This window comes from Sus scrofa, chromosome 4, assembly GCF_054392235.1.
Source record: "Sus scrofa isolate SSC_HxYL_T2T_F1_AM1 chromosome 4, Sscrofa_HxYL_maternal_Yorkshire_Landrace_v2.0, whole genome shotgun sequence".
Lineage (NCBI taxonomy): Eukaryota > Metazoa > Chordata > Mammalia > Artiodactyla > Suidae > Sus > Sus scrofa.
The window spans coordinates 59,230,575-59,258,070 of NC_139386.1; the positions used below are offsets into that span (position 1 = coordinate 59,230,575).

At 37.2% G+C, this 27,496-nt stretch overlaps 2 protein-coding genes across 7 annotated transcripts; both read left to right on the forward strand.

The window, feature by feature from the left end:
• Positions 1–25,602, forward strand: ZFAND1 (zinc finger AN1-type containing 1). 6 transcript variants are annotated; one of them, XR_014843071.1, is made up of 10 exons: positions 1–68; positions 3,497–3,539; positions 4,842–4,881; positions 7,677–7,804; positions 7,892–7,983; positions 9,045–9,166; positions 12,498–12,571; positions 13,204–13,275; positions 20,139–20,294; positions 20,388–21,925. XR_014843071.1 is itself a non-coding variant. In XM_003361194.5 (8 exons), exons 1-8 carry the CDS (start codon positions 14–16, stop codon positions 20,556–20,558), a joined length of 807 nt encoding a protein of 268 aa, XP_003361242.1. In that variant the 5' UTR covers positions 1–13; the 3' UTR covers positions 20,559–25,602. The 6 variants fall into 6 exon arrangements, 4 of the variants coding, with proteins under 4 accessions (XP_003361242.1, XP_084877323.1, XP_084877322.1 ...); XR_014843070.1 differs by lacking the exon at positions 12,498–12,571; XM_003361194.5 differs by lacking the exons at positions 12,498–12,571; positions 13,204–13,275 and having other exon boundaries at positions 20,388–25,602.
• Positions 25,017–26,736, forward strand: SLC10A5 (solute carrier family 10 member 5). Its single transcript, XM_021089172.2, has one exon. The coding sequence runs from the start codon at positions 25,114–25,116 to the stop codon at positions 26,425–26,427; it is 1,314 nt and encodes a 437-aa protein (XP_020944831.2). The 5' UTR covers positions 25,017–25,113; the 3' UTR covers positions 26,428–26,736.
• The last annotated feature ends 760 nt before the right edge of the window (positions 26,737–27,496 follow it).

Here is a 27,496-nt window from a genome sequence, read left to right on the forward strand (position 1 = left end):
GCCGCGCACGGAGATGGCTGAGTTGGACATTGGGCAGCACTGCCAGGTGGAACACTGCCGCCAGCGAGGTGATCGAGGAGCCCCTAGCCCCGGGCCGCGGGAGATCCGGACGCCGCTCTGCCTCCACGGAGGCAGCGGATGACGGGAGGCGGTGGGCTGAGGCGGAGTCTCAGGAGTTAGGGCGGGCGTGTCCCTCGTGGGTCTGCAATGAGATGTGTCTGTGCTGTTTTTGCTGCCCTTGAGATTTTGGGAGACCTCTGGTCTCCTTGGAAGGGAACCATGAAATTCCTGAAAACACCTTGCAATGTTAGCTTTGGTTTTCCAGGGCGCCTTGCCAGGAAGTCTCATCGCGCCCACTCCTTTCTGATGAGCTCTGGGAAGGGGCGGGGGAGCGCTTTGGTCTGGGAGTCGGGAGAGTTCCCCTCTGATCCTGCCCCTGCGACTTTGGGCAAGCCACATGCCTTTCCCAAACTTTTTGTTTGCTTATCTGTTCCTTGGCTGTCAGACGGAGGAGTTGGGTGAAATCAGTTTCTAACCTGGTTTTCGCGGACTGCTCAGGAGCTTCTAGTGAGAAGGCCCTTAGCTTTTCTTCCAGATGATCCTTGAGCTCACTCAGCTTGTCCCTCAGATTCTGATGATCCCTGTTTCAGCAAACATTTACTGAGCACTTCTTTTGGTGCTGGGACCACGTAAGGGTATAATATACAGTCCTTCCCACAGAAAAGCTTTCAAGAGTAGTTAGCTGCACTTAAGAGCAGTAAAAGGTGATGATCTCTCCCCACTGAAGTGAGGGGCCTTGTAATCAATCCCATAGTCAGGGGTGGTGTGGCACAGGCCTCAGGGACATGGGAAACCCGCACTTTCCGGAAGCGCTAGAGCCACACAGAATGCTCAGTCTTTGGTACTTCGCTTTCTCCCCAAATGTTTGCAATCACTTTTGGCTCATACTACATCGGGTGGCAAAATAGGTTTTATCTCGCATTGCAGCTTCCGTCATTGGTAGCAGGGACCCGATTACTGTTGAGAAGGACTTTGGGGTTTAGCTCAGAATTAGTGGGAGTGCCACACAATTGATAAGTGATACTTGTTGTGGGCGGTGGGCAAAAGGACACAATCCCTGCTGGGTTCTTGTTACTTAAGGCACTCTGATATGCATCTTTCACCACTGGTTGTCATCTCTAGCCATGAAGCAGGCAAGAACTTATGTTCCTTGCAGACCTTTCACTGGGAATCTTAGCCAGTTAGACTTTAACTGTAAATTACTTAATTCAGGTATACCTGATTACCCCCAGCAGTCCATGATATCTACCATTTGTGGCATAGTTCATCTTCCTTTCCAACTTCAGGTGTCTTTTTAAAATGTAAGTATCTGGAATGAGGCCAGATACTAGCTCCTTTGGACTAGTGAAGAGAGTTAAGATTCAGGGTATGTTAAGTGAGTATCCTAAATCTCACCTAGCTTCTGGATGGATAAGAAGGATGGTGTCAGCTGTCAGGAAGTTGTCTTGATCTTAACTCTTCCCACTGGCTCCTCTTGGTTTGCACCTAATATTTAGTTGGTCACCCAAGTCTCAAAATTGCACGCATGTACATTTTTCCAATTTGAAAGAGACAAACATTTTGCGGAGTATTAGGTACTTAAGTTTTCTTCCCTTTTTGACAAATGTATACCTACTTTTTTGGTATGAAACAGATGCTTACAGTGTCATGCTTTCAGGAGAACAGTGACTGTTCATTAAGCTCATTTCTCAGGTGAGAGAAGAGCTATATTTGGGCCCTCTTGTCCTACAAGCAAAAATATCCAAGAGTCCCTTTGGATTATAATAGGAGCTCTTCTTTCTCTTTCTGGTAAAGATACCCTGTAGGGTGAGATCTTTGGGGAGCAATAGTAACTTTCTCTAAAGCGCAGTGTTTGTTTTCGTTTTGTAAAAGTGGTGTGATTAGAAACATCCAGGCTTGGAGTTCCTGTGGTGGCTCAGTGGTTAATGAATCCGACTAGGAACCATGAGGTTGCAGGTTCGATCCCTGGCCTTGCTCAATGGGTTAAGGATTTGACATTGCCATGTGTGGTGTAGGTTGCAGACGCTGCTCGGATCCCGTGTTGCTATGGCTCTGGCGTAGGCCAGTGGCTACAGCTCCGATTAGACGCCTATCCTGGGAACCTCTGTATGTTGCAGGAGCGGCCCAAGAAATGGCAAAAAAAGAAAGAAAGAAATATCCAGCCTTACTTGGCTGTATACTGTAATTTAATACGAGGTACATTGAAAGCAATTTAGAGAATGATTGTATTCTTGATTAACTGCCACATCTAAGAATGGATACTTTCATGTGTTTTCCAAAAGTACTGTTCCTAACTTTGTTGTTTCTTTGTTGTTCCTCAACAGCAAGGAAAGAAACAATTCAGAACTAAATTTTGCAGTATCAAAGCAATCCATCTATTTAATTTCTGGAAATCTTTGAACATATCTCTACCTAGTTACCCCAGGATTTTTCTCAGAGTTGACTAGATTCAAAACAAGTTAACTGTTGTAATTATTCTTGTTAATTACAGTTACTTGTTTTTTTTTGTTTGTTTGTTTGTTTTGTTTTTTTGCTATTTCTTGGGCCGCTCCCGCGGCATATGGAGGTTCCCAGCCTAGGGGGTCCAATCGGAGCTGTAGCCACCGGGTCACGCCAGAGCCACAGCAACGCGGGATCCGAGCCGCGCCTGCAACCTACACCACAGCTCACGGCAACGCCGGATTGTTAACCCACTGAGCAAGGGCAGGGACCAAACCCGCAACCTCATGGTTCCTAGTCGATTCGTTAACCACTGCGCCACAACGGGAACTCCTACAGTTACTGTTATACTACTATTCTTTTACATATATCTCATTTGGTTTTTACAGTTACTGTATAAAGAAGCTATGGCGTATAGCATAGGTATAGTCACACCTATACACACAAGTACATATGCACACAATCGCAATATACTTATATCTATGTCTGTTTTTATCTATATTACCTAATAATAGAGCTTTTGTTTTGTATGCATGTATGTACAGGTACATGAATACACCATATACTGTATTCTATATATTATACCAATGCTCTTCTGTTAAGTAACTTGTCCAGCATTGCTAGATTAGTAAGCAATGGAAATTGAAACCCAGGACTGTCACTTCAAATGCAGAAATTTTTTTGCAATACACAGTCCTCAGAAACAATACCTAGTAATTCAGGGAAACACAAAAAAACTCAGGACTTTTTTTTTTTTTTTTTTTCTGATTTAGCATGCTTCTATAAGTAGCATTTATCTCCTGACAATCTAGTTACTTTCTGAGTGCTGGAGGTTGTGATGGCTTTTGTCTAACCACTGCTTGCTATGCTAGGATATTATTCAAAAAGGAAGGTTCCCCTATAGCTGTAGATTGGTACTTTAAGATTCTTTTACTTAAGAAAACTAAATCAAAATCAGATACTGACCAGAACATATAACATTTTCCCTCAATTTTAGATTTTCTTCCATTTGTATGTGATGGTTGTTCAGGAATATTTTGGTAAGTTAAGTTCTTATGCAGGATTTGGGAATAATTTTAGTGTTTATAATATGAGATTTATTGCTGAAAAGCAGAATCAGAATGATTTAAAATAATTTTTGCTTTATCCATTGATACCTGATATTCATTGTAGTAATCACTTGGGAAAAAAAAATAGTCATAGGCTCTGATTACTTGTGCAAATATATGGCTAGTCTGTAGACTCCCAAAAATGGGGTTATGTGTGTGATATTTATGTAAAAGTAATACTTGTGTCTTTTAGTATCTCAAGGAGAGAACATATCTACAATATAAAGAATATGGTTAAAAAAAAAAAAAATCCAGTTTTTTGACCCCTAGCCTGGGAACTTCCATAATGCTGCACATGTGGCCATAGAAAGAAAAAAAATCCAGTTATGATTATAGTCTTTAATTAATAAAATGAAAAGAGGCCGAGCTTTACATTCCTTAAATTGGATATTACCTGTTCTTTGCACACACATCACATGCAAAGTAAAACCTTGGAACAAACAAAAATTTTGGAACATGTATTTTCAGTTAAACTTTCAAGTATTAGGCATTTAATTTATTAAATGGAGCACTTAAAGAATAAATTCTTTTCAGAAGATAGTACAGAAAGATTTATTAGGAGTAAATAAAGGAGTTCCCATTGTGGCCCAGCTGGTTAAGACTCCGACTAGTATCCATGAGGATGTGGGTTAGATCCCTGGCCTCACTCAGTGGGTGTAGGACCAGCCTTGCTATAAGCTGTGGTGTTGGTTGCAGATGCAGCTTGGATCCTGCATTGCTGTGGCTGTGGCTGTGGCGTAGGCTGGTAATTGCAGCTCTCATTCCACCCCTAACCTGGGAACTTCCATGTGCAATGGGTGTGGCCATAAAGGTTTAAAAAAAAAGGAAGAAGAAGAAGAAGTAAATAAAAATAATTCATTTTTTTTCAGTCTCTCAGAACTAGAGAACTCCTTGATATTTTATTATGGATTTTTTTTTGAGAAAGGAATTGAAAGATTCTTTGTATTCTCACACACCGTAAAACACTCAAAGTCAAGGTAATTGAGAGTGGTGAAGTGTTTGTACTTACTATTGAAGTTGAATAGTAGGGTTCTAATACTTTTGAGACTGTAGATGCTCCCTATTTATCTGTCATTTCAGTTTATTCTTATACACAAAGTTGTTAATATAATATGAGTGTAATTAATCTTAAGGCTACTAACCATTAAAATGTCTAAAATTACTGCAGCTATCTTTAAGTACATTATTGATTGCATTTAAATAAAACACTTTTTATTATTATTATTATTTAAGCCTTGAACACAGGAGCAGGGAGTCACATAGCTGTCCTGAGGTATGTTAATAGTTCTCCTGTTAAAACATATCTGTATTTATGTACTTTCATTCAGAATTTCATTCATTTTAAAAGCAGCATGTTGGAGTTCTGATTATAGCTCATTTGGTTAAGAACCTGGTGTAGTCTCTGTGAGGATGCAGGTTCACTCCCTGGCCTCACTCAGTAGATTAAGGATCCAGCATTGCCACAAGCTGGGCATAAGTTGCAGGTGCAGCTCAGATTTTGTGTTGTGGTGGCTGTGGTATAGGCTGCGGCTGCAACTCCAATTTGCAGCCTAGTCTAGGAACTTCCATGTACCTCAGTTATGGCCGTGAAAAGAAAAAAAAAAATTAAAAAATAAAACCAAAATGGAATTCCCTGTTGGCTCAGCAGGTTAAGGATCTGATGTTGTCACCATCATGGTGTGGTTTCAACCCCTGACCAGGAACTTTCAAAAAATAAAAATAAAACCAGTGTCTTGCAGGTTAAAGTTGGCATACTAAACTGATTATGTATTACCATTTTTCTCAGTTTGTCTTAAGGATAATTTTTTAATATATTTTTATTCTTCTAATTCTTATTCCTTTATACTTCAGTTCTGTTTGAGTAGCCTACTTACAGCTTTAGGCTCTTAATTTATAAATATATAATGAAATGAATATCCTCATTATAAACTCCCTCCAGTTTTGCTCTTTATTTATAAATATATAATGAAATGAATATCCTTATTATAAACTCCCTCCAGTTTTATGTTGCTGTTTTGTTCATTCTCATTGGTGCCTGATATTAAGATTAATTTTTCTGACTCCATCAGCCTTAAGTCACCAGGAGCAAACCTGTAGCCCAACAAAATCCCTACCCTAATTCTGACCAAATCAAGAGATTAAAAAGGGGTACTAAATAGAAACCAAAATATCATCTTTATCACTGATGAAGAATAAATTGAAGAATGAATCTTAGTGTAGAGCCAATTAATTCTGTAAAAGAAATCCAGAGTGAGGTGGCTTTGCCCACCAGTCACAGCAGTGCTGCACCAGGTTAGGCCTCCTTGAGGGAAGATCAGTTCCAAGAGGAAAAAAAGAAAAAAGCTGAGCCTGAGGTGATTTTTCTCAAATTTGTAATCAGAGAAGTTGTTCCACCTCCCTGGGATCCAGAGAGAGGCAGAAAGTTAAACTGAATTCACCCCATTGGGGAAGAAGTATCTGCCTCACATTTTGCAGTTGATATTTACGCCTCCCCACATTTTACCAAACACTTTACCAAGGATTTTTCATCTGTTCACTCAATTATAGAAAATTAAGGTTACATGAGCTTTAGTCAAAATCTAGCCCATTGAAGTCTTGGTGATTTGTTTGAAGGAAATAAAAATTAACCAAGATATTGGCATTATTTAGGGTTAATTGGAAGGAAATACTCATATGCTGTCATGGTAAACATACTGGTGTTTCTTACACAGCTTGTAAATCTTCCCTGTGCTTTCCTTTTTCTTCTATAAGTTGGTTTCCATGAATATCTCTCATAGATGTCTCTCAATTAAATCTTATTAATTAAAAAGTGAAATAAAAATCTTCGGACTTCTCATCGTGGCTCAACAGAAACGAATCTGATTAGTATCCATGAGGATGCAGGTTCAATCCCTGCCCTCACTCAGTGGGTTAAGGATCCAGTGTTGCCTTGAGCTGAGATGTAGGTCCCAGACGGTGTGTCGGATCTGGCATTGCTGTGGCTGTGGCATAGACAGGCAGCTGAAACTTTCAACTCTGATTCCACCCCTACCCTGGGAACTTCCATATACCTAGGGAGCAGCCCTAGAAAGACAAAAAAAAAACACAAAAACCCCACAAAAAACAAAAAAAAAAAACCCTTATACTTTTAGACCATTGGAACAAATTTGGAAAAATAGTTAAGAATTCCAGTAAGATATAACTGTCATTTATATAGAGGAATGCCTCTTGGAAAACTTTCTGGTAATTTCAAGCAATTACAATGGGCCCTTGAACAACATGGGTTTAAATTGTGTGGGTCCACGTATATTTGGATTTTTTTTTCCACTACATATGTACTACAGTATTACATAATGCATTGAATTTGCAGAAGTAGAACTAAGGATGTGGAAGACTGACTGTAAAGTTAGACTCAGATTTTCAAATGCATGGAGGGTTTGTACCCAACCCCTGAGTTCTTTAAGGGTCAGCTGAGTTCATTAAACTCTAGAAACCTGTTACTTAATACACAAAATAGCCCAAGTGATCTGGATTTGAAAAAAAAAAAAACCAAAAAAAAAAAAAACCCTCATAAAATCTTTTTCCTCTAATATAGTATTTGCTGGTAAAACAATATTAAATGTAGAATGAAGAATAATATCTCAATGTGAAAACTGTCTTTAATCATCTGTATCATGGATAAATGTATAATTTTAAGTGTTCTTTTACATATATTTTAGCCACTAAAATCAGAGTAGGAAATAGATATGACTTGCCATTTGAGGAGTGATCGGCTGATTACCTAAGCCTATCCTTGTGGGGGCATTGTTGTGTAGTACATTACAAAGAAGACTAAAATTAAGGAGAGTAACTAAATAGTCATTTTAACTTGACTTAGCAGATAAGTATACTGCAGTAGGAGAGCTTTGAAAATGTATGTAGAGCAGTTAGCACAGTAATCATTTCTCACACAAATATTTATTATGATCTCTTTGAAGTATGAGTTGCTCTTATAAGTTTAAGCAAAAATCATATGAATATCCAAAATAGATTTGTTGATTTGCTTTAAACATAAAATATAATGCCATGTCCCCCTTTCTACATTTTCAGGTGACTGTAACCAGTGAGAGACTGAAGTCAGATACACATACATCTTACCCATGCTCATTCAAGGAATGTGCTGAAAGAGAGCTTGTGCCAGTTGTGTGCCCTTATTGTGAGAAGAATTTTTGCCTGAGGTAATCACTGAGACCATTTCAAACTTTGTATATCTGTTTAAGTCTATGCAAATACATGAACAAGTGTCATTCTTCTGTTGCTCATAGACACCGTCATCAGTCAGATCATGAATGTGAAAAATTGGAAATCCCTAAGCCTCGTATGGCTGCCACTCAGAAACTTGTTAAAGACATTATTGGCAAGTATCTGGAAAGCTTGTTTTGTTGTATCCTTACTGCTCCTACTTCTTGGATCAGCGTGCCAGCTGCAGAAGGTGTTACTAGCAGCCCCAGTGTTTATAACTTGCTGTAGATTTTGATGACATTCTTATGACAGTATTTCTCATAAGACTTACCTAAACAAATGAAAAATTGGAAATTCTATGGAAGTAACCTACCAGATGGTCTCTTTTACTGGACTGCTTATGGTTAACCATCACGGCTAGAGATTTTATTCATGAGGCTAAAGTAGTGTTTTACATTCTTTAAAGATTAAATTTGAGGCCTATTCAGCTGTCCTATGAATGCTATTGATAATCTGAGATGTGAGGAAAGAATTTATCTGTTGTTTATACCAATCTTGTCTGCCAACATGTTAGATCAGCTGAATTTTCATTCTATATTAAGTGTAGTACTTTATTTTTATTTTTTTTAATTAAAAAAAAATTTTTTTTTTTCTTTTTAGGGCTGTACCCGTGGCATATGGAAGTTCTCAGGCTAGGTGTTAAATTGAAGCTATAGCTGCCAGCCTATGCCACAGCCACAGCAACGCCAGCCCCAAGCCGTGTCTTTGACCTACACCATAGCTCACGGCAATGCCGGATCACCAGTGACTCACTAAGCCAGGCTAGGGATTGAACACACATCCTCATGGATACTAGTCGGATTGGTTTCTGCTGCGCCACAATGGGAACTTCCTAAGTGTAGTACTTTAAATTAAATTAATTAAATTAAGATCTTCTATAACCAAATCGTAAAGTTCTCTGTGGAAGTATTAGTTGATGCTTTGGATTAAATAGGTTTAAGTTGGAAAGAAGCACATAGCAGAGTTTTTTGATGTGGAGATTATTTAGGTCAACTCAATGCTATTTTTCCATTAATCATGTAATTAAAGTATAATACCTATAAAATGAATATAGTCTCTATATATCTGTATTATGTGTAATCCATGCACATTTCAGGGCCATTTCTGTTATAATAATAACAAAACTGGAAAATGTAAAAGTTCTTATGTGCTTATATGCTTATTCTTATTTCTTAGATTCCAAGACAGGAGAAACAGCGAGTAAACGAAGGAAAGGTGCAAAAAATAGTGAAACAGCTGCAAAGGTAGCATTGATGAAATTAAAGATGCATGCTGATGGAGATAAATCATTGCCACAGGTTGGTCTTGGAGATTTATAGAAGTTCCAAATACAGTTGGGATTCCCTTTTTACTCTTCCCTTCCACTAAGTAACAACTAACCAGAACCTGCTATGTCTCATTTCTAATATTACATGGTACAAGTTTACATAAATAATAGTTTCATGAGCTTTTTTTTTTTTTTCACTTTATAGAGATAGCAGTAAACCACATGTATCCTTCAACTTTTTTCTTTTACCCTTGCTATCATTTTTTAAACATTTATCCATGCTGGTACATCTAGTTCATTCATTTTGATAGCTCACACTACTCTATAGTATGAGTATACCACAGTTTACCCATTGTCTTAATGAACACAATTCAGATTTTTTCCCAAGTTGTTTGTTATATATAAACTATTCAGCAGTGAACATCCTTGTGTACATGTGGGAACGTTTCTCTAGGGCAGTTTCTTTAAAACTCCATATTATCAATTACATTTTATATAACAACCCAGTACATTTATATATATATACCTTAACACAGTTTCATTAAGTAATATCTAGCTTTACAAGTATGTGTATATACTCTGATGTTTCTTATTCTGTTTTATTTTAAACATTGTTGATTTTATAGCCCCCAAAGGATTGAGACCATCAGATTGAAAAATGCTACTCTAGGGAACATACCTAGAAATGAAAAAGCTGGATCATGGGGTTTACTCATCTTTAGCTTTAGTAAATATTATCAGCTTTTTATTGTCAGTAGTTGGACTGATTTATCTCCTTCCTGTAGTGTCTGAGAGATTCAGTTTCCTGCCAACACCAATCTTATGGATGTGGAATGATAGATAAGTCACTGAGGTTTTAAGTTGAATTTTCCTGTAATTATTGAAGTTCAGTTACTTGGTATAAATTTATTAGCTGTTTGGCTTTTCTTCTGTGAATTATTTTTTCATATCCTTTGTCCATTTTGGGAGGGAAGGCTGGACTTTTAAAAAGGTTTATGAGTCTATATATTCTGAATTCTAATCTTTTTTTGATTAAATATGTTACACGTATCTTCTCTCAGTCTGTAGCTTGTCTTTGTTTTTGATCTCTTTAGTGATCCAGACTTAAGATTTTAATACACTCAAATGCATTAATGATTTCTTTAAGATTAATACTTTTTTAATGATTTTTATTTTTTCCATTATAGCTAGCTTTTTAAAATAAGTGGTTTTCTTTCATTTTCCTTTAAAAATTTTATTTTACTTTATTGTTTAGTTCTTTATTCCATCTGGAATTTAATTGTAAGTAAGTAGAAGTAGAGATTTCTTCCTCCCCCTTCCACCCAATGAATTACTTATTGTCCTAACATAAGACGATCCTTGGCCAAGGAACTTTTACATGCCACAGGTGCAGCCAACCCCCACCCCCAAAAAGCCACCAGTCTCTGTTGTCATAAGACATTGCAGACTTCATCCTTATAATGACCCCTCTCATACACCAGATTGTCCGGTATATGGGGGACTAGTGTGGGTATCTCAATTCTGTTCCTTTGATCTGTTGATCTTTCTGCATCAGTATCAAACTATCTTCATTGTAATACCTTTATGATTAGTAGGACAAGTCTCTCCAGCTCATTCTTTGCTTTCACCTTTATCCAGTTTTGGCCATTTAGTCTTTTCTAAAAATTTTAGGAATTTTTAAGGAATTCCTTAAAAGTGGTTAAGGAATCCGACTAGGAACCATGAGGTTGTGGGTTCAATCCCTGGCCTTGCTCAGTGGGTTAAAGATCCGGTGTTGCTGTGAGCTGTGGTGTGGGTCGCAGACATGGCTTGGACCCCACGTTGCTGTGGCTATGGTGTATGCCAGCAGCTACAGCTCCGATTAGACCCCTAGCCATGGAACCTCCATATGCCACCATGCGGCTCTAGAATAAGGCAAAAAGACCAAAAAAAAAAAAAAAAAAAAAAATTTAGGATCATTTTGTCCTATTCTGTGAAACGGTGATTTTGATAGGAATTGTGCTGAATTTTAAGTTAAGAGACAGTGGACATCTTTAAAATTTTACCCTTCCCATTCATCTCCAGGATCTATCTAACTTTATTTTGGTCTTTTCATGTCTTTAAATAATATACTATAATGTTTACCATACACACTGATATATCTTTTATTAGGTTTATATTTTGCCTCTTCATAATTTTTGCTGCCATTGTAAATGGTAGTTTTTTAATCAACATTTTCCAAATTGATTATTGCTGATTGTTGTATAATATCCTTCTACCCAGCAGATAAACTCCTAGTATTTCTCATAAGTTGTAGTTTTCTTGGCATGGTTTTTGGTGCAGTCACATCTTCTGCAAATGACAGTTTCGTGAAAGTTTTTTTTTTTTTTTCAAATTTTCTTTTCTTTTATTCTTCTATCTTCTCATTGTTAATTGTTTGTGTTAGTGCATTGGCCAAATCTCCACAACAGTGCTGAATAATATGGATAAGTGCAGGTAACTTCATCATATTTCTGATCCTTAATGCAAGATATATTTTATAGTTTCATCATTACATTTTTATATTTGCTGTAGATTTTTTGTTAGTATCCTTCTTTGGGTTAACTATTTCTTTCTATTCCTAGTTTTCTAGGAATTTATATCAAATATTAAATTTTCCTATAGGTTTTTTTTTCCTCTGTCTAGTAAGATGATTTGAATTTCTTTTTTCCTTATCAATGTGATAAATTACATTGATCAATTTTTTTTGTTGTTGAATCACTCACATATTCTGACATAAACCACTTGACTCTGGTATATAATTCTTTTAAAATGTACTGCTAAACTGAGTTACTACTATATTATTTAGTGTTTTCTTTTGATATTATAATAGCAAAAAAACAAAATTAGTTGAGCAGCTTTCCCTCTTCTATTCTTTGAAATAGTTGGATATTATTTGCTCTTGAAGTTTTGTTAATAGTAGGTAGAACCTTCAAGTTTGCCTTTTTTTGAGGGAAGAATTTTGTATACTATGTTAATATGTTAAATAGTTCTTGGTTTATTTGAATAATCTATTTCTTCTGAAATATATTTTGGTAAATAACATTTTCTGAAAAATATCTGTTTGATGTTGATTTTTCAGTTTATTGTTATAAAGTTTTTCAGTTTATTCTCTTACATTCCCAAATTTCTACTGTGTATTTTATTAATCCTTCTTAATATTTTTCATTTGTACTTTTATTTCTCTTTGACCAGTCTTGCTAGTGGTTTGTGTTTACTTTTTTAATTTATATTTTAGTTTTTTCAGCAAATCATGTTTTGTTTTGATTGACCTATTATTTCTTTGTTTTCTGCTTCACTAATTTTGCTTATATTATTATTTCCTTTTTTTCTGCTTTGTTTAGATTTTCTCTGATGTTCTTTTTCCAGCTTCTCACACTGAATGGTGAACTTACTTTTTTTCCAACTATTTGTTCAGGTATATATATATATATATATATTTTTTTTTTTTTTTGTAACTTTATTTTGATATGGTTTCAAACAGAAAAGTTGCAAGAATAGTGCAAAGAATTTTTTTATATCATTTACTCAAATTACCAATTATTTACATTTTTTCCTATTTATTATTTCACTTGCAGTCTCTCTGTCTATGGGCTGTGTGTGTGTGTGTTCTTTCTAATCTTTGGTTGGCTTGCTCTATCAGTTTCTGAAACAGGTGGTATTAAAATTTCCCACTGGGGAGTTCCCTGGTGGCTCAGTGGGTTAAGGATCCAGCAGTCACTGCTGTGGCTTTGATTGCTCCTGTGGTATGGGTTCAATCCTTGGCCCAGGAACTTATGCATGCCTCAGGCACAGCTCAAAAAAATAAAAAAAAAATCTCCCACTGTAGCTGTGGTTTTGTCAATTTTTTTCTTGTAATTCTAATAGTTTTGCTGAGTTATATATTAGCAGGTACATTGAATTTCACCATTATGTCTTCTTTATGAATTTTACCTTAAATCCTATTTTGAATTATAATAATATGGTTTTACTACCTTTCTTTTGGTGAATAGTTAACTATTATGTCTTTGTCCCTTTATACTCAACTTTTCTGTGTTATTTTCTTTTTAGGGCATTTCTTGTAAACAGCATATAGCTGGACTTTGTTTTTTTTAACTCAGTTTGATAGTATCTCTTTTATAGGTGAGTTGAACCCATTTATATTTATTACAATCATGTGCATTTGAATGTATTTCTTCCATCTTATGTTTTTTGCTCATCATCCTTTTCCTTTTATTATGTATTTCTTTCCAGTCATCCTTTGTATCCATTGAGTTTTCTGTATTCCCTTTTATTCTGTTGACTTAGAAACCATTGAGTATAGTCTTCTTTTAGTCAATAGATTATGTTTAATATTTTTCTTTTTGGAAACCTTCATTTGATGTTTTTAAAATTGCAAAGATTGTGCATACTTTTAAAAAGTGTAACTTTTAAAAGCTGCATAAAGGAAAAAAACCAAACACATCCTGCTGTGCCCATTTCTATCCCACTAAAGCACTGGATCTCAACTGAGGGTGGCTTTGCCCCCTTGGGGACAATTGACAATACCTAAAGACATTTTTGGTTGTCACAACTGGGCATGGGAGTGCTGCTGGTATCTGGTGGGTAAAGACCAGAGATGCTGCTAAACATCCCGCAATGCACAGGGCAGCACCCACAAGAAAGAATTTTCTGGCCCAAAGTGTCAATAGTGACATAGTTGTTACTTAAAACATAGTAGCAAAAACTTCTTTAGCACTTAGTTTGTTCCAGGCCCTCTTCTAACATATTTTATCCTCACAATAGACTTGTGAAGCACTCTGCCTAATAGATGAGGCACAGAAAGGTTAAGTAACTTGTTAGTAACAAAGCTGGTAAGTGGAGAACTATGAATTGAAACCAGGCGGGCTGGCTCAGAAATCATATTCTCAACACACTGAACACTTTATCATGGAGCATGAGGCAGGTTTGTAGATAGAACTTTTCCCCTGCATTGCTAATATTTGTGTGTGTTTTTCCCCCGCATCGTTAATATTTGTGTGTGTATACATTCATGTACTTATCTATATTATTTACATGTATATAATATATGTACCCATGTATATATGCTTATGTACTTTTGTATAATTTTACATAAATGAAAATGCCTACTTGTATATGTATGCAAAGGCATGAAGAGTGTTTTAGAGCCATTATTTAATAAAAATGGCATCATATTCATTCAGTCAACACTTTTTGAATACCTGTTTATATCAGGTCATGGGGATACAACCGTAAATACAACAAAGTCCTTGACTATATGGAGTTTATATTCCAGTAGGATGACACAGCTACTAAACATACTACACTGTCAGACAGTGATTAAGCCTATAAATAAAAATAAAGCAGATTTATGTTAGATTAGATATACTTTTATCTCCATATATTCTTCTCATTAGTGCCTAACAGAAATTTTCCTAAGGGAATTGATATGGTTCTAAATCATTTTCTTTGAAAGCTGGGTAATATTCCATGATGTGGATGTAATGTGATTTATATTGCCATTTTCCTATTGATGAATATCCACTTTGTTTCCAGTTTTGGCTACTGTGCTAAATGGCCTTGATCTGGTTTTCTCTTTCTGTGAAATAAATTCCCAGGAGCATGTTCGCTGGGCCAGAGGGTATATATATTTTAAACCTTACTAGATGTTGCCAAGCTGCTTTACAAAGACCTTGGAACAAATGACTTTTCTACCATCAGTAATTCTAATAGTCAGCCTTTATTGACTGATTATATTATGCCAAGTATTGTTTTGTGGCTCTAGATTTTATCTCCCTTAACACTCACACCTGTCCTGTGATACATTATTATCCTTATTTCACAGATGAGTAATCTGAAGTGAGTGTTGTTAAGATCAATCACGTGGTCAGAGCCTGCCATCCTTACCGTGTTTAATACACTGCCACTGGTGCCCATACATGAGAGTACCCTTCTCACACGGTTTCTAGTAGCTATTTATGTTTATCATCTTTTAAAAATGTATTCAAGTCTCATGGCTATAAGGATATGTCCTAATTGCTTTAGTTTGAGCTTCTTTTAATATGTTCATTGTCCATGTGTGGTGGCTTTTCCCTAAATTGCCCATATATATCCTTTGATCATTTTTCTTTGGGGTTGTTATTTTTATTTTTATTTTGCTTGGGCAACTTGTGGAAACTCTTAGAGTAGAATAGATATTATTAACCCTTTATCTATGATCAACCCACTTTGGAAACTTTTTTTTTCTAAATCTTTCAGATAACTTGATTTTGCTTAATATATCTCATTGACATATCAGTGTTCTCATTGAAATATCAATGTTCTAAAGAAAAAGTCTGTCTTTTCTTTCATTTCTGTTTTGGTTTTCTTGTTTTTTTATCTTTATTTTATTTTATTTTTATTTTTATTTTTGCTTTTAAGGGCTGCATCTGCAGCATATGGACGTTCCCAGGCTAGAGGTTGAATCAGAGCCACAGCTGCCAGCCTACATCACAGCCACAGCAATGTGGGATCCAAGCTAATAACTGAATGTAGGCTCTGTAAAAATGGAGAAACTGAGAGTAATCATTATAAAAAGCAAGAGAGAACACAGCATGATCTTAGAAATGTGGCTTCTCACATCTTTCAAAGTTTCCCACAAGGATGTAAGCTGTTAATAATAGTGCCTACACGAAGTGAGAATTCTGCCATTTGTAAGAAGGCTGATATGCCATTCTCAGGAGGATTTTATTCCCTGTTGGCCTCTTCCTCTTTTATTGGGGATTTTGGTGCCCTCTCTGCCCACCAGGTGCAAGAACTGATGCAAAACCTCCTTAATGTATTATTGAGTTATTTCTATGTAGTTAAGTGAAATAAAATTTAATTTCCCAGCAGCGTCTCTTAACAAGCAGTGACTGAGGATCATTCCTGAAGGATTCTCTGCATTTGCATTACATATTATGTATTAATTTTGAGAGAAGTAACATTTTTATCACATCGTCTTCCTATCTAAGAACTTTATTTCTTGTCTTTTATTTCGATAATGTTCCCTTTACCTCTATTTCCAGGTACTTAACTGTTAATATAGAGGAAAAGTGTCTTGATTTCTGTATATTCATCTTGTTTAATCACATCATCAAATTCTTTTATTTATTTTGAAGTTGTTGTGGATTTTTCTGGGATCTTTTTTTTTTTTTTTGCCTTTGATTTCCTAGGTATATAATCACATCTCCTTGACAAATAGCTTTAGTTTTTATTTTTTAATACTTATACTAGTTATTTCACTTTCTCATACTGCATTATATATAATCTTCAATATAATGTTTTATAATAGTGATGATAACAGGCATGTGCTTACTTAAAAATTTTTGTATATATCATTAAATACTAATTTTTCTCTCAAAATATATAGTTACTTGGTATTATGTCCTCTTGAATAAGACAAGGAGCTTGACATGCTTTCTGCAGTTGAGTATCCCCCATCCCATTATCTTTATTCATACATGATTATTTTTAAGTCAGTTGCTATTTAAATTTACCAATATATTTTGTAAATTTCTTTTTTCTTTAAGGCTCATTTTATTTTGGCTAAAGTACATTCTTTAGTAGTTCATTCAGTAAGAGTCTTTGTTGGCAAATTCTTTCAGTCTTTTTTTTTTTCTGAAATGGCCCTTATTTTCCCTCACTTGTTCACTGGCTTCTTGTCTGTTGTTCAGGAAACGTGTGCTGTAGTTCTTATTCTTGTTGCTTTAGGGTAGTCTATCTTTCTCTCTCTGTTTTTTTGTTTTTTTTTTTCTGTAGCTTTTAAGATTTTATCTATGATATTTTCCAGTTTCAGTGCCAATGTTTCTAGGTGTGGATTTGTTTTAATTACCCACCTTGACCCTTGAGGTACATTTTAAAATTTGACTCATCTCTTGTTCTTGGAAAGTTATTGTTACTCTAATTGTTGCTTCCTTTTCTTCTCTTCTGAAACTCTTATTAGATATATTTGGGGGATTTATATTTTATGTCTCTTCATATTGCCTTCTAGATGACTGCCTCAAATCCATCTTCTAATCAATTAAACCTTTTTATTTAAGAATATAGATATTTATTGTTTGAATTTCTTATTTCAGAAACTATATTTTTGTATTGTCACAGCTTTTCTTTTTTTTGAGGGCCACACCTGTGGCATATGGAAATTCCCAAGCTAGGGGTTGAATCAGAGCTGCAGGTGCTGGCCTACGCCACAGCCACAGCAACACTGAATCCAAGCTGCATCTTCATGGCAGCTTGCAGCAAGGCTGGATCCTTAACCCACTGAGCAAGTTCAGGGATCGAACCTGCATTCTCAGGGACACTATTTTGGGTTCTTAACCCACTGAGCTATGTCAGGGACTCCAGTCTTAACTTTTCTTGTTTCAATTCTGCCTGTTTTGGTTTTATAACTTCTTGTTCCTTTTTTATAGATATTATTCTTTATTTTATTGTACATCCTAAACAACTTTTTCAATTTTAATTAGTTTTACCTACCCATAATAAGTTAACCTTCAATTAGTTGTGAAATTTTCATTTTACAGATTCTGCATGTTTGTGTTAAGTAAGAGGTTCTTTCTGTGTCTGTTTTGCTGTTTTCACTCACCTCTCCCTGCCAGCAGTCTCACGTTTTCTTCCCCAGGCCCACCTACCCAGGACTTCTATTCCAAGCCCAAGTTTGAGATTGACAGTTTGTGCTTCTGCTCTACAGAGATTTTCCAACTTATCTATTTACTGAGCTGGAGGGCTTTGGCTTTATTCAGTGTCAAGAGGTTATATCTATGATTTTCTGCTTCCGTAAATGTCGGCCTTTGTAAGCAATAGCCTAAGTCAACATTCAGCAGTAACTTCTTCTTTTTTTTTTTTTTTTTTTTGTCTTTTTGCCATTTCCTGGGCTGCTCTCGCGGCATATGGAGGTTCCCAGGCTAGGGGTTGAATCGGAGCTGTAGTCGCCGGCCTACACCAGAGCCATAGCAACATGGGATCTGAGCTGTGTCTGCAACCTACACCACAGCTCACGGCAACGCCAGATCCTTAACCCACTAAGCAAGGCCAGGGATCGAATGCGCAACCTCATGGTTCCTAGTCGGATTCATTAACCACTGAGCCATGACGGGAATTCCATTTCAGCAGCAACTTCTTAAGCCTCCACTCCTGGAGCCCTTGTTCCAAGCTGGACCCAGGTGCCCCATCACTGTGCAGCATTGTTCAGTTCACAAGCTGAACTCTTGATTGCTTCTTCCTCTTCTAGAGCCCTGAAAACCTGTGGCTCAGCCTACCTGCTATTGTTTTGCATTCTGTTTCATTTTTGGATTCTCAGACATATTTATATTTCTTTATTTTTAGGTGAGGGTCTGTGTTTTTAAATTTCTCTCTTCAGGAGTTCCTTCTGTGACACAGCAAGTTAAGGATCTGGCGTTGTCTCTGATGGCACAGGTTTGATCCCAGCCCAGCGCAGTGGGTTAAGGATCTGGTATTGCTGCAGTTGTGACATAGGTTGCACCTGTGGCTCGAATTTGATCCCTGGCCTGGGAACTTCCATATGCTGGGGGTGTGGCAAAATTTTTTTTTTAATTTCCCTATCCATATTTATACTCTTGTTGCTGTGTTTTTAAACCAAGGACTGTGAGATTATAGAGTTGGTCCAAAGCTTGAATTTCCAATAGTTTTCTTTTAATACTTGCTATCTGTAATAACTCAACTCTACTGGTATTTAACAAATCTAAATTCCTTAGTGCTAAGATGGAAATTGTGTTGAATCTATTATTTCTTAAAATAACTGTGATCTTTCCCTACAACTTAAAGGTGCTCTAGTTATGCCAAAATAATTGTTGTAGTAGGAATTGGTCTGTAAAGCCAGAACTTTTAAAAGGAGTTTGAGGAAGAAGGGAGGATCAGAAGCCAAGAAGCTTTGCTCCTGTTCTTGTTTCCTACATTTGTTAATTTAGCAAGAAAATTCAATATAAAGGAAACATATACAGCGCGTATACTAGAGAAACCATCCCTGAATGTCTGAATCTTTCTTTTTTGTTGATATGGTGCTTGTCTAATCTTTTTTTTTTTAATGTTTTTTAAATGTCTTTGTTTTCAAAAGTCCTGCTGTCTCTAAATACGTAATAAGGTCTTCCAGTTGAAATGTTAAATGTATCAGGAGTCTTTCAATCACAAGTGACAGAAACTTGACAGAAATAAACTAGCTTACACAAAACAATTTTTTTTTTCCATATAGTGAGGAGTAATGCATTGATCTGATCTCAGGGAATGCCTGAATTCTGGGACTAAATGCTGTTGAAAGAGGCCATCTGTTTCCTTGAAGTCTTTCTTTGTGTGTTAGACTCATTCTTTTTCACTGGAAACTCTTCCACATTGGTTCATGCATGGCTGCAAGGCATGAGGGATAGCCACAGGCAACTCGAGGTTTAATTCAGCAAGACTCAAAAAAACTCTGCAAAAATATTGCGCCTCCCTGACCAGCTTTTGAATGTAAAATCCCAGGAAAGGACCTTGATTGGCCTAACTTAGGTCATGTGCTTATTTTTGCCAAGATCATCCTGGCTCGTGTCTTAGATCCTTTGCCCCTGCATTTAGGTGGCTGGTGTACTACTGATTGCATTCCCACTACAAGTTGTATCTTTAGAGGGTAATCCTTCTCTGACCAGGGGAAGAGAGGAAGAGATGTCACCAGACAAAAACAGATTGTCTACATTATCTATCTAATCTGATTTTTTTTTTTTTTTCTTTTTCTAGGGCTGCACCCGAGGCATATGGAGGTTCCCAGGCTAGGGGTCTAATCGGAGTTGTAGCCGCCAGCCTATGCCAGAGCCATAGCAACGTGGGACCTGAGCTGCATGTACGACCTACACCACAGCTCACAGCAACGCTGGATCCTTAACCCACTGAGCAAGGCCGGGGATCGAACCCGTAACCTCATGGTTCCTAGTCAGATTCGTTAACCACTGCACCAGGACGGGAACTCCTCTAATCTGTATTTTTACTTTTCATTTTTACAGACAGAAAGAATTTACTTTCAGGTCTTCTTACCTAAGGGGAGCAAAGAGAAAAGCAAACCAATGTTTTTTTGCCAACGATGGAGCATTGGAAAGGTCATAGACTTTGCAGCTTCTTTAGCCAGTCTTAAGAATGACAACAACAAATTAACAGCTAAGGTAACAGCAAGTTAGAACTTTTCCCTGAAAGTTTTAGAATACTCTATAAAGCATGTTTATTTATTACAGTACGATGTGTTTGTCTCTTAACAGAAATTGAGGTTGTGTCACATTACCTCAGGAGAAGCCTTACCCTTGGATCATATTTTGGAAACCTGGATTGCTAAGGAGGATTGTCCTTTATATAATGGTGGAAATGTTATCTTGGAATATCTTAATGATGAAGAACAGTTTTTAAAAAATGTGGATTCTTACTTGGAATAGTCTTTGAAGATTCAAACCAGGAATCACAAGGAAAATTCAATGTTAATCAATTTCTTTTATTGCAAGTATTATAAATTTTTTTATTTTTGAATTTTTGGGGGGAGTTCTCTTATGGTGCAGTGGATTAAGGATCTGGCATTGTCACTGCAGTGGCCTAGGTTGCTACTGTGGTACAGGTTCATTCGCTGGCCTGGGAACTTCCACATGTTGTAGGTGCAGCCAAAAAAAAAGAAAAAGAGAAAGTTACTTTTTATTTCCATTATGTCATAATTTAATTATCAGTTTTCTATTAAGTTGAATTTGAATTTTTGTGTTTTCAAGTTTAACTATGAACTGACATTCAATTATTAGCAAATTCTTGTATCTAATTCACTTTTATTAGGTTTTGCTGTAGTAACAATAACAAAGATGTATTTTTCATTTGGTTAATGTCAGCTGTTGATTGGCTGTGACTCTCCTCCACAATCTAAGATGAAGGAATAATGCTATTGGGGGTATTGCTTCTTATGGCAGAAGAAGAAAGAGATGGTCTTAGGAGATGCTTTGTATCACTTTTGCTATAAGCAAGACACAGGACCAAGGCTAACATCACTGGGCCAAGAAGTATAGTCTTACTATCTGCCTATATCACGATGTATAAATCGATGTGTATACCATCATAGAAACGTAGGGGTCATCTCATTCATTCTTCCAAGTCTGTGGATGAAGAATCTCAGGCCTAGGAAGGAAAAATGATTCTCTTGTCACCTACGTGCTTTGGAGCATGTCTCTGATAAAAAGCCCTTCCAGTGGGATTCACTTTTTTCTATCTGTGTGGATGTGTTACAAATGAGAGGAAAGATAGGATAGCTCGACTTCATCACAGGCCCTTTATGTACACCAAAGCAAAACACATGCCAGAATGATTACATTTTACCAACATGTTAAAATTAAGGCTTCTCGGATTTCCTGTTATGACTCAGTGGTAGCCAACCCAACTAATATCCATGAGGACTCAGGTTCGGTCCCTGGCCTCGCTCAGTGGGTTAAGGGATCCGGTATTACTATGAGCTGTGGTGTAGGTTGCAGATGCGGCTCAGATTCTGTGTTGCTATGGCGCAGGCCGGCAGCTGCAGCTCCAGCTCCAGCTCCAATTTTGACCCCTAGCCTGGGAATTTCTATATACTATGGGTGTGGCCCTAAAAAGACAAAAAAATAAAAAATAAAAAATTAAGGCTTCTCACTAATGTATTCCATCTATGCTCAACAAAGTACTATTTACTATAGAGAAGGAATAGAAATTATTTCTATTTTTTATTTGTTCCTTTTCTATTTTGCAATCGGGATAGTGGCTTTAAGTTTAATTAAAGGAATAAATTCAATATTCACTTCCTCTCTAATTCTTTCTTCCTATTATTTTCATGCAGGGAATAGAGATAACTTCTGACTTACACATTTACTTATTAACTTAGTTATTCAAGTCCCTTATTAACTTAGTTATTCAAGTCCCATGTAGGTAGGTACTTCATTCTAATTGCCATGGTGGATACAATGAGAAGATGTATACATATCTAAAACTATAATACAAAGCAGTGTGGAATGTGCCAGATGACTAGATGGTAAGTATAGGTATGTTCCAGTAGCCCTTTTATCAGAAACTGTAAGACTAGAAGTAGAAGTAACCCTTAACTATATCCCTAGATACCAGAAAGTTTTAATACAAACTAATACCTTCACATCTGTCATTATTACTTGCACATAGTAGTGACTAACATATGTCTCATGAATTGAACTGAAGCTAAATATACCAGAAAAAATACCAATGGGGGTGAGAAGAGGAGTGATAAGGCTGGTAGAGAATGAAGAAGAGGTCTTGTCAATGAGTAGAGGACACAGAGCCACTTGGAGGGAGGACTTATGGCATCAGGCATCTGGTCCCAGCGAGTAGAACAAACTGGTCTGGTCTGGAAGAGACAGGAGTGCCAGCCTTCTTGGAAGCTCTCATGACCAAGGGCTCCAGCATGAGCATCTCCTAAGAAGAACAAGATGGCAGGTGAGAGAAAAATCCCCCTAGTGTCTCACTTCCAAATTACTCTGAAATCGGATAGCTTTCTTAGGGCTTTCAATAGAGTCTGCTTAAAACAATTTTCAATTTTGACTGAACTCACCTCACCTTAGTATGTTTTCCACCTGTTCACAGACAATTGGAATTAGAAGTCGAAAACCCACACATAGAAAAACATTTTGAATTCAGATAAATATTTGTAACTACACTATGATACAAATGAGGTTCAGTTTGATGTAATCAGCCAGTAAATACATGAGTGATGGGAGTTCCTGTTTTGGCTCAGTGGTTAACGAATCCGACTAGGAACTATGAGGTCTCCGTGTTGCCGTGAGCTGCGGGGTAGCTCGCAGATGCGGCTCAGATCCTGCGTTGCTGCTGCTCTGGTGTAGGTTGGTGGCTACAGCTCTGGTTAGACCCCTAGCCTGGGAACCTCCATATGCCAAGGGTGTGGCCCTAGAAAAGACAAAAAAAAAAAAAAAAAAACCACGAGTGATGATTTTTTTGAGATTTGTCAGGTTTGCTTCTGGCAAAGTTTTCTGATAAGGAGAAACTTCAGAGAAACTGAAGGAGGGGAAAGGTTGCAGGCAGGAATCTAAGGAAAACTAAATTTACATTCCTCACCTCTTTAACCTGGGTGACAAAAATTGTCCATTAAGGTATTTGGTCACATGACTGTAAAGGTAGCTTTAGCTTCATAAAGTTCTTGAAGCTTCCTGGTGGCTCAGTGGGTTAAGGACCCAGAGTTGTCAGTGCTATGACACAGGTTCTATCCCTGGCTGGGGCTGGTGTGGTGGACAAAAATAAAACATAATAAATTTCTTGTCTTATGTTTGTTTTTGTCTTTTTAAACTGGGGAAGTTCTATGGGAATTTAACAGATACCACAGAAACATCAGTTCCAAGTCCCCATTTTCCACATTGATACAATGTATCTTCTTCGCATGGAAATAAAATTTATGGAATATAAAGTCTATTGTATTTGAAAGATCAACCTGCAGAAGTCAAATTTTTTAAAACTTAAAAAATATCAGAAATTGCTTTGGCAAGTTTCAAGGAGCAAATATTTTATGATCTAAAATACTTAATATGTCACTGTCACTTGCATTTGACACAGATTTTGTCATGATGACATGAAAGATCTGCTGAAATGGTTATAGATTCAAGACTACTATATCTGTAAGCTTAGAAAATAATTGTAGTAGAGGGTTTTTTGTTGTCTTTTTGTTGTTGTTGTCTTTGTTTTTTGTTGTCTTTTTTTTTTTCCTGCTTAGCATCAAAACCACCTGCTCTTATTTGGAAAATGAAAAGGTTTGTGAGTCTAGATTGAAGTCCAAAAAGCCTGATAACTTTTCCTCATTCCTGGCAGCCAAGACACATGGATATCACCTCATTTTGGTCAATTGAACGTCCTTACCACTATCTGTAAATAGAGAATAGTGTTACAAGGAAGAAATAAGAGATTGGAATTAGTCCCAGTGGCCTTGCATTGCCCCGTTGTGTCGGGGTCCAAGTGTCCAGATGTAATGAATGGCCCCTTAACCAGGCTGTACCTTTGACCATGGGTCCAGCTATCTGCTTTCCCCAGGTTGCCAAACTATCAGATAACCATTCAGGAAATTGTGGTTTGTTGTTGTTTTTAAGTTTCCAGGCCAGGAATCCAATCTGAGCCACAGCTGTGGCAATGACAAATCCTTTAACCCACTTTACCGGGCTGGAGATCAAATCTGTACCTCCGCAGGGACACAGGCTGCTGCAGTCGGATTCTGAACCCACTGCACCACAGTGAGAACTCCAGGAAATTGTTTTCTTACCTAAGCACAAGATGAACAGTTACGGTTTTTGCCTTATATACATACAATCCCTGTTTAGAGTTGTAGGAAAACTCTTATTGACTAAGGATGCTGCAAGGCCATTTATGAGCTCTGCAGTTTCCTAGATAATAAGGGGCCACCAGCCTAAGCTCCAGGAGAGAAGAGACACCTAGCTGGAGCAGTATACTGAGCTCCTAGCTCAGGGCCCTAGCATACCTGTTTTGTAAATTTTTATTTGATTTTGACCTGAACAAATAAAATAGTAATGCCAGGCTGTAGTTCTTCTCAATAGCTATTTAAAAGTTTTGGATCCTCTCTGCTTTTAGTGTTGATTTTCCTTAGGAAGGAAGAGAACTCAAAAATGGTGACACTGAGGGTTTTAATTCAGGTAAAAAGGAGGCTGTGTTTCAAGGACCAGAAATGAGGAAGTCAGAAGGAAGGAGATTAGGTTTCTGCTGTGATAAATTGAACCTGTTTAATTCTGTGGCTTTTACATTTCTAACTAGGTTGAACCAGTTGTGTCACTCATTAGGTAGCTTTCGATTTGTTTGAAAAGTACAAGAGTCCCTCCTACTGGACCTTGATCCAGCAAAAACAACTTACCTAACAACTTCAGACCGGCACCACGATACCTGCACGAAGAATGTTCTTTAGTTTTTTAAATGGTTCTACCCGTGTGATTTATTTAAGCTTTCAAAATGATCAGAAAACTTTTTATTGTCCTGCTTTTGTCGTCTGAGACTCTTGGAGAAGCAAAGGAATCATTTCTCAGTTTTCCAAATGTCGAAAAGACTGAAATACTTTTTTTCACAAAGACTGAAGAAACCGTTGTTGTAAGGTCAAGTTACAGAGGTAAACAACCAAACTCCAACTACCTCTTTGTGCAGCTGGAAGATCCTAAAATGCTGCAAGTGGTAAATGTGACCAAGACCTCATCGGATGTTACGAACTTTACCATAAACCTGGTGACGGTTGAAAACGGAGAGACAAATTTAACCATTCAGCTGTGGGATTCCGCAGGTAGGCAAGAAAGACTCATTGAAGAAATAAAGAATGTCAGAGTCAGAGTGCTCAAACCGAGACAAGACAACTTTTTACAGGCCTCAAACCTTATGGACAGAAACATCCTAATGCTTTTTCTACCAATGATACTGTTAAATAAATGTGCGTTCGGCTGCAAGATCAAATTCCAGGTGTTTCAAATGGTATGGAAGAGACCTTTGCCAATAATTCTTGGGGCAATCATACAGTTTTTTCTTATGCCATTTTGTGGATTCCTTTTGACGCAGATTTTGGCATTGCCTGAGGCACAGGCTTTTGGATTTGTAATGACCTGCACCTGCCCGGGAGGGGGTGGGGGCTATCTCTTTGCTCTGCTTCTGGAAGGAGATGTCACTTTGGCCATTTTGATGACTTGCACGTCAACATTACTAGCCCTGATAGCGATGCCTGCCAATTCGTATATATACAGCAGGATGTTAGGGTTATCAGGTACACTTCATGTTCCTATTTCAAAAATTATGTCGACTCTCCTTTTCATACTTATCCCCATATCAGTGGGAATGTTCATTAAGCGTAGACTCCCCGAAAAAGCAACCTTCCTGGAGAGAATCATTAGACCTCTGAGTTTTATTTTAATGTTTGTAGGGATTTCTTTGACTTTCAGAATGGGATTCGTGTTTCTAAAAACAGTTAATCTAGAGGTGCTTCTGTTGGGTCTGTTAGTTCCTGTATTGGGTTTGTTGTTTGGGTACTTTTTTGCTAAAATTTCTATGCTGCCTCTTCCTGTTTGTAAAACGGTTGCTATCGAAGGTGGGGTCCTGAATAGTTTCTTAGCCTTTGCCATTATTCAGCTTTCTTTTTCACAGTCCGATGCAGACTTAGCTTCTGCAGCTCCTTTTACAGTGGCCATGTGCTGTGGATGTGAAATGTTACTGATTCTTCTGCTCTACAAAGCTAAGAGATGTGTCCTTATCATAGAAGAGAAAAGGCAAAAAAATCTCCTGATCTAATTGTTATGCCTGGGTCTGCAATTACAGCTCTGTCACCAGGTGGGTGACATTGGTTAAGTAGCTTAATCTCTCTATGTCTAAATTTATCTGGAAAGCGAGGAGAATGATAGTATCTACCTCGTGACATTGTTGTAAAAATTAAATGAGTTAATATTAGCAATGTCCTCAGAATCATGCCCCACACATAGTAAACTCTAAAATTATTATGGTTTCCCTATGCATATTTGCTCTTGCACCTTATACACAGGTGAATGTGTCTGAATTGGAACTTGAAATATACTTTATCATATAGATGTATCATGAAAGACAGATTTTTGCATAGTAAAATTAGTCTAATTTGGATAAGGAGGAAGTTATTCAAGCTTTTTTTAAATTTTTCAAGAATAAGAGGCATAAAGTAGGCTGCCTAATTGCTCAAGTTCATACCAACAAGTTGTCCTATAATAATCAGTTATCAAATCTGCAAAGAACAAGGAACTTTATTTGAAGTCTTAGGAAATTCACCTCAATTTTTTTTTTTTTTTTTTTTTTTTTTTTTTTTTTTTTTTTTTTTGCTTTTTAAGGGCCACACCTGTGGCATATGGAGGTTCCCAGGCTAGGGGTTGAATCGGATCTACAGCTGCCACCCTATACCACAGCCACAGCAACACGGGATCCAAGTCACATCTGTGATCTATACCACAGCTCAGGCAACGCCAGATTCTTAACCCACTGAGTGAGGCCAGGGATCCTAATAGGGTTTGGATACCAGTAGGATTTGTAACTCTGAGCCACAACAGGTACTCCTGACCTCAATTTCTTAATTTGCAATTCAGGAGGATTAAACCAAAAGAATGTCCCAGGGGAGAAAAAGAGCCAGCCAGGGGCTTATACACACAAGTTTATTCAAGAACTGATTGACCCTAATGGAAATATTTGTCTTTAAGAGACAGACTATCATGAGTTATTTTAGGGTAAGAGACTGATGAATATGTTGAGTGTTTGGAACATTGGGTAGATGTTCTGGATGCGTGTGTGAAGACAATAAATGGTCAAATGTTCAGAATCCATCTGGGCTGAGACACACATG